Here is a 6,997-nt window from a genome sequence, read left to right as displayed (position 1 = left end):
GCTGCAAGCTAGTGATCTTACTCTGGAGTTTACAAGGGAGTGGAATGAAGGAGTGATCTCTTCTCTATTCTGGCCAGAGGATAGGGACCTCATTGTGCAAATTCTGCTCAGTCTAGGGGGGGTGTCGGACTTGTTAATCTGGCATTACTCGTCCAATGGTATCTTCTTGCTACGCAGTGGTTATTATTTAGCGTTGTCCTTGGGCGCTCACGTGGGTTTTAGAGTGGGTCTTTGGGATTTCTAGACTGTGGCGTGTGGTATGGCAGGCATATATATACCAAACAAAGCCAAAGTTTTTATGTCACAATACTTTCTTGACGGCTAGTAATTTGGTTAAAAGATTGCAGCATTGTTGTCCGTTCTGTGCTCTAGTTCATGAAAACCCCATCCATTCCCTCCTTTGTTGTTCGTTCGCTCATCAGTTTTGGGCGCTATCCGGACCTCTCTGGTATTACATTGATTCATACTATGTCCATGGAATAGTAGTTTTCTAGCTTGTTTTCTAAACTCGCCCTTCCTGTCCTCCATTTCGTGGTGATGATCTGTGGACAATTTGGTGGTCTAAGAATCTTAAACTAACGCACAAGGATTTCCTCCTTCCCTTACAGGTTCGCAATTATCTCCTAGCACTTGGATCACAAAGTCCAAAGGTTTTGAACACCAAAGCAGTGCTTAGTCTTCTTGGCTAAGTTGGATTAAAGTTAATTGATGGCGGTGTTCTTGACCGAGAAAGGGAGTTGGGTCTGGTGTCATTGCTCGGACACTGTGGGTTCATGTTTAACTTGCTATCTGTTCGATTGAATAGAGGTGGGACTGCTGATGTGATTGAAGCGTTTGCAACAAGGGAAGCAATTCGTCTTGCTCGATGCTAACATTGGCTTGGCGTCGAGTGGTTCTTGAGGGAGATTGCACCACGCTCTTGCAAGAGCTCTCTTCTGCTCTTCCAAATTCTTTAGTATCCAGCCCTGTGGTTGTGGGTATTTGCTATTTCTGTTCCTCGTTCGATTCTGTTGTTTTCTCTTTGGTGCTGAGAAAAAGTAATTCACATGTACACTTCTTAGTTAAGTGTGCCTCGAACCAACCTGGTCTGGGTAATGTTTTTTTGGTGAGTTATCTAATTGATATGCATGATTCCATTCAAAATAATAATAATAATAATTATCCCTAAATCAAATTTAATGTGAATTTCAAAGTATATGAAGGGAAAAACAAGTAAATAAATAAAAGTAGTAAGCTAGCAGCACGAAACGGAACTTGGATACTGTGCTGTCTCATGCCTTGTCTTGCGGAGTCCTCCTCTTACTCAATTCTCCACTTTTCAATCTGCACCATATTAACCATTATAATCCTAACATGCAAACAATTAAACAATAATTGAAGCAACGGGCAAAATGCTTTTTCAATCCCACAGAACAAAGCAGAATTCGTTTTGATACCACAACTATGATAAGTGTCGTTTTTAATCTCATAATCATGTATTTTTAGTCCAAAAGAAAGTCACGTGCGTTGTGATTTTGAGACTAAAAAAGTGTTATAATTTTGAGATTAAAATAACCTTAAATCACATTTTTGAACTAAAAAAATGTGATTATGAGCTTTATAGGACTAGAAGTGCACCTACCATAGTTGTACTACCAAAAAACATCAGCCCTTATTTTATAGAATTAAAAAAGTAATTTGCCGTATTGTAAACTGTAGGACTAATTTCAAAAACCCCATACGCAGTGATACTAGAAGTGTATTATGTCCAAATTATGAGATGAAAAACACAATTTCCCTAAAGAAAAAACTAAATTTAATTAAGTTCCAAAATACGCTTAAGATGATGGACGGCACCAAAAGTGAATAAACATAATGACGTAGCGGAGTACAAGTTACCGGAACCACAACCCAATAGAAATTGGAAACCACAGAGCTCCGAAAATAAAACCATAGTTCTAAGAGAAGTTCATTGTTAATTTACCCATTCTGGACACATTGATTTGTAGTACTCGGCGACCTTCTTGCATTCTTGTGCCTCTGTTCCCTTTTCCTGGATGCACCTAATCAGCAACACGACCATGAATGTAATCCAAAACATCACACGTCTATGAATTTCATTTCTAGTTTAGCATCTAACTTGTCAAACAAACTACACGATAAAATGAAGATGCGGAATCCATCCATTTATGGACGCCTAAGGAAAATTTCTACACACATAGTTTCATTGGTATTACAGATTTCAGTAGGTTTTGATAGCGACGTCATGCAACTTTTAGGAATAATTACCCTTCTCTCTCCTAAAATTTAGTGTAATTATATGCAGATCCTTCTGTAGTTTGAAAATTACATCTAATATCCCCGAGATTTGTTTTATCTAATAAATATAAATTTTTTAATTTGCCGATATCAGTAAAAAAATTGAATGAGAATCTATATTTATCACCCAATTAACTTATTATTGATCTATTGCAGCTCTAATAAATTTTTAATGATCAAATTGCCTTTACATGCCTTATACATCTTCATACCTAATGCTGTGATGAGATATATGTTCACCCTTACATGGAATTTTTTATCCGTAAAAGATTGTTTAACTTACATAAATCAGTAATAAATTAAATACGAATAAATAAAAATTTTCATTCCATTTTTTTCTTAATATTAGCGAATTCTATGAATTTTTACTAATAGAATGACCTATAAAACAAACATCAGGGACATTAAATGTAACTTTCTAGACCACAAGGAATCTATCTATAATTATATAAAATCTCAGGAAAAGACGTTGTAATTATATGCTTGATTTTTATATGATTTTTAGAATGGAGTTATGCCGAAAGAACACAAACAAGAGCACAACATATTTGGTGCAAAATGTTGTACGCACTTGTGGTAGTCATAGTAGCTGTCGTAACAACGACGCATCTGATTAGACAAATTCTCTTTCTTGAGTTGCAACGATCTGGTTGTTTCAGTCTCCACCTACATTAAGCATATAAGTTATTAACGAGGCGACCTACGTATTTCACCAGTGACCATCACAGGCAAAAAAAAGAAAGCGAATGATAGAAGACAAATCAATTTAACTACAAGACCTTAAACCTCTGATAAGGCATTATAATGCGTTCACAAACATCATAATTGTCTACTTTCCTATTAATTAATCATTGTTGCATAAATCCAAATCGAGTCTCACGGCTGACTCCAGCATGCATGTCTAAGCCATTAACATTAACGTTTGCCCCAGGCAAAGTTTTGTGGTATTGTGGCATTAGACATCTCAATGAGCGCACATTAAATTCTTACGCGAATAAGGTTTGACCGAACTAAACTAATCACAGAGTAAGTGTACAACTTTTGGTATGTGAATGATCAGTTTCTCTGAATTATATAACAACATCAGGACAAGTATAATGCACTTGCCATATAGTTGAGTCAGGTTCGACCGAACTTGATCCGAGCTAAGATGCTAAGATTTCCCAGCACATTAAATTCTTACCAAGGCGTTCTCAACATCCAGACATCAAAGTGACATATTTCTATTCCTTTGTGTTTTCAATTTTATGCGACCAAAAAATTTTAATTTCGTCGGGCATCGATCACATGAAGCTCATGTAACTAGAAATTGGGGATCTGCCATTTTGCCTAACGCTCACATGCTTTTTAAAAGTGAAGACAGGAATCTCTACTCATCAAACTTAAAGAACTATAGCAAAACCTCTATAAATGCTCGACAAATTGATAACTTCTCTAAAGTAATAATATTCTTGGACCAACTTGGTCCTTGGGCTAAGCTAATAATTTCGATAAATTTATAAGATAATAATTTTTCGGAAGACTCCTCATTTAAAGTTATGATCCCTTCAATATTATAAATTAATAATTCCTTCAAATATAATTAGGACAACTTAGTAAAATATGATTCTATTATTATTTATCAGTCTAGTTGTATTTCATCCATAACTTTTTTATTACATCCAGAAGCTCCAATCTTATGAGAAACAACAAAATATTGCGAAGCGTTGTAGCCACTATGAATGCTTCCTTTCATGTAACTAGGGGTGAGCGTTCAGGGGTCGGGTAGTTCGAATCCCGACCCAACCCGATCAGATTCGGATTTTTTTTTTCCTCTAAAAAGTCAAGTATCAAGTAAAATTAAAAAGACAGGTCAGTGTCCGGGTAGAATTACCCTAGCCAAACTACCCAATTGGGTTCCCGAATCTTTAAAAAAAGAAAAAAGAAACCCAAAAGCCTAAGGTTACATATATTGCAGTATTCTCTTTTCAATCTTCAATTCTTCTTCTTCCCTCCCACCTACTAAGTCCCAAGACTCCCAACCCCCACAATAAAACTCTCTTCTTTCTCTCAAACCTTAAATGTCTAAAAAGTAATAAGAAGATGATGGAAGTGAAATACCAAATTCGAAAGTTAGTATTATTTTTCTTTTCTTTTGTTGTTTAGTTATTATATATTCAAATTTCTATTACTTATCATAAACTCAAACACTTTAATTCATTCCATGAGGTTCAAAACGACCCCCTTCACCGAATCCTAAACAAACCCTCGTCCAAAGCTCGATCAAACTAAGTAAACATTGTCTCTAACACCAGGCTAAACCTTAACCCGTAAATGGCAGTGGCTATCTCTGCATTGCACATTTGACAGCTAGTGCCCGAGCCTCTCACTAGGTTGGATCACAAGTCACAAATGTCAAGAATTGCACAGATGAGGGGACAGAGTTCTTGCACCCAACTTACATATAATTTTCAACAATATATATGAAAAACTGCAGTAATCTTCATGCAAAAAACTGCAGTAATCTAGCTACTGAATCAAGAAGGAAAATTAGAAACTCACATGAAGATAGGAAAATGAGCTAAACACAGCTACTATTTGAACTGAAAACATACTACGAATTAAAAGTTTACTACACAACCTAAATTCTTACAATGAACATTCATACACACAACTATATATATATGAAAAATGAGTAGCTAACATTTAAGGTACCTTAGGAGTGGTGGAGGAGGGAGGTGGGGCGCGGGAGACCTGCGGCGATTGCTGAGGAGGACGAGGGGCTTGCTCTCCTCTAGCTACTTTGCTTACATCTCGACCCCTCATCTTGTCATGAGGCTCCACTATTGATCCCGACATGATTTTCACTTGTGCTTTTCCTCGATTACTTCTTTCCTTTGTGACGATTAATACAAGTTTCTGGCTCTGTATAGGTACCTACTTTCTTTGTTGAGGGTGTTTAGAATGTTATAGGAGAGGCAGGCAAGAACTTGAGGAAGAAGAGAGGTGGCTATCGGTGGAGGGTTTCTGTTATTGTCAAGCCATCTGGCCTTGTTTGAAGCTTCAACGTGTCAAGTGGAAAGGTACCTATTGTTCTCTGACTGATAGGATCGATATGTGTTAATTAATTAGTTTTATTTTAAATATGAATATATATATATACATACATATATATGCATATCCCGAAAACTTAGTCTAATTATAAATAGGCAAAAATGCAATTTTCTCATGTTGTAAAGGTATAAATTATTCTGATGTAAAAATTAGCAATTTATTTTCTGTTGATTTTTAAAATGCAGCAATTTATCTTTCTATGTTTTCAAATAAAGCAATTTATCACTTTAAACAGGTGCTAAACTGCTCATTTTAAAAAATATAGAGATAAATCATTATTTCTTTTATAGAGGAGTATTTACAATATTATAAAAAGTAAATTGCATTAAACATATTATAAATATATTTGAAGAATTACAAATCTATCATTAAAAAAATTGTTATGTTTTTACCTGAAACTTCATTCGAGAAAGTTCAAGCTAATTTTACGTATAATACTTTAAAAATACAGCTTTATACTTATAAAATTTTGTCCTAATTTGATCATTTTCGAACTGAACGAGAGAGAAACAAAATAAGTTCCAATTGTTATTATCTATTGGGCATTGTGATTCTTTTGTCTAATTTTATTTAATATTTTTTTCTGTTTTTTGTCAAGAAAGAGTAGGTGTTTAAGTATTTTTACAATTTTCAGGTAATTCGTATTACAAGTGCCCTTGTTGGGAGTTCATCCCCACAGTGAGCTCACAAAAAAATACAATAATTATTACAGTGGAATACAAAACAATATAACAACGATTACAGATTAATAGGAACAGTGAGAAAAAATAGCAATAGTAAATAATTTCGACTAAGGAAGCCGGATCCGATGGGGACCCACAACCACTAAGGCCGGCAACCCAACCACCGATTGCTCAAACCCGCCAAGAGAGAACAACCACCAAGGCACACACACGGCTACCAAGGCACCATTGAACCATTCAGGTTCACCTATCTCTTTTATTTTTTCCTCACTTGTTTTTCTTTTCGAAGGTAGAATATAAATAGGGAGAAGTCATTGATGATAGCGTAAAAAATCGAGAAAGAGGGAAGAATATGAAGAGGGTTAATAAATTCGGCCAAGGGAAAAAAATAAGAACGCGAAGGGTTTCAGTCATTTAAAAATGAGGATCGGGTCGAGTAATGGGTGGATCGAACGGGTCAGGCCTTCCAGGTGGTGGGTTGGGACTGTGAGCTTGGGCCTACCAAATTTGGTCATAGGCCAATTTTTCAACAGCCCTCCCTATGATTTGGAAATGCGTAAAATCCTACCTGTAAAAAAAATTATTATCGAAAAACCTCCATGTGAGTGTGATCTGGGGTCACCTTCTTTGATCAGACTGGAATTTTCTGGCGAGGTGGTGACAAAAAAACTTGCATTAATGGAATCGGATTATCCATACAAATTTAATACCAGATCAAAAGCCGCAACGTGCTCCTGGGGATCCTTTATTCTATTGTACTAGGTAGATCCAGCATCTTGAAGTTTGTGTCCACTATTTTAGTCAATATTTTGTTCGAAAAAGGTGAGTTCCTATTTTGAGCCACTATCTATCCTCGTCTCTTTAATTCGCTAAATTGCATCCCAAGTCTTTCTATATGTCATCCGACATTTTCAACTTCTGCT

The 6,997-nt window shown here is 35.9% G+C and overlaps 1 protein-coding gene across 2 annotated transcripts; it reads right to left on the bottom strand.

Moving 5' to 3' along the window:
• Nucleotides 1–1,143: 1,143 nt before the first annotated feature.
• On the bottom strand, nucleotides 1,144–5,326 carry LOC105166458 (Cytochrome c oxidase, subunit Vib family protein). 2 transcript variants are annotated; one of them, XM_011085820.3, is made up of 4 exons: nucleotides 4,993–5,326; nucleotides 2,870–2,964; nucleotides 1,964–2,032; nucleotides 1,144–1,323 (listed from the first exon to the last, which is right to left on the bottom strand). In XM_011085820.3, exons 1-4 carry the CDS (start codon nucleotides 5,134–5,136, stop codon nucleotides 1,272–1,274), a joined length of 360 nt encoding a protein of 119 aa, XP_011084122.1. In that variant the 5' UTR covers nucleotides 5,137–5,326; the 3' UTR covers nucleotides 1,144–1,271. The 2 variants fall into 2 exon arrangements, with proteins under 2 accessions (XP_011084122.1, XP_011084123.1); XM_011085821.3 differs by having other exon boundaries at nucleotides 1,964–2,042; nucleotides 4,993–5,316.
• Nucleotides 5,327–6,997: the final 1,671 nt, after the last annotated feature.

Source organism: Sesamum indicum, linkage group LG7 (assembly GCF_026168435.1).
Source record: "Sesamum indicum cultivar Baizhima isolate 11 linkage group LG7, ASM2616843v1, whole genome shotgun sequence".
NCBI lineage: Eukaryota > Viridiplantae > Streptophyta > Magnoliopsida > Lamiales > Pedaliaceae > Sesamum > Sesamum indicum.
This window is presented reverse-complemented; position numbering and strand designations above follow the sequence as displayed.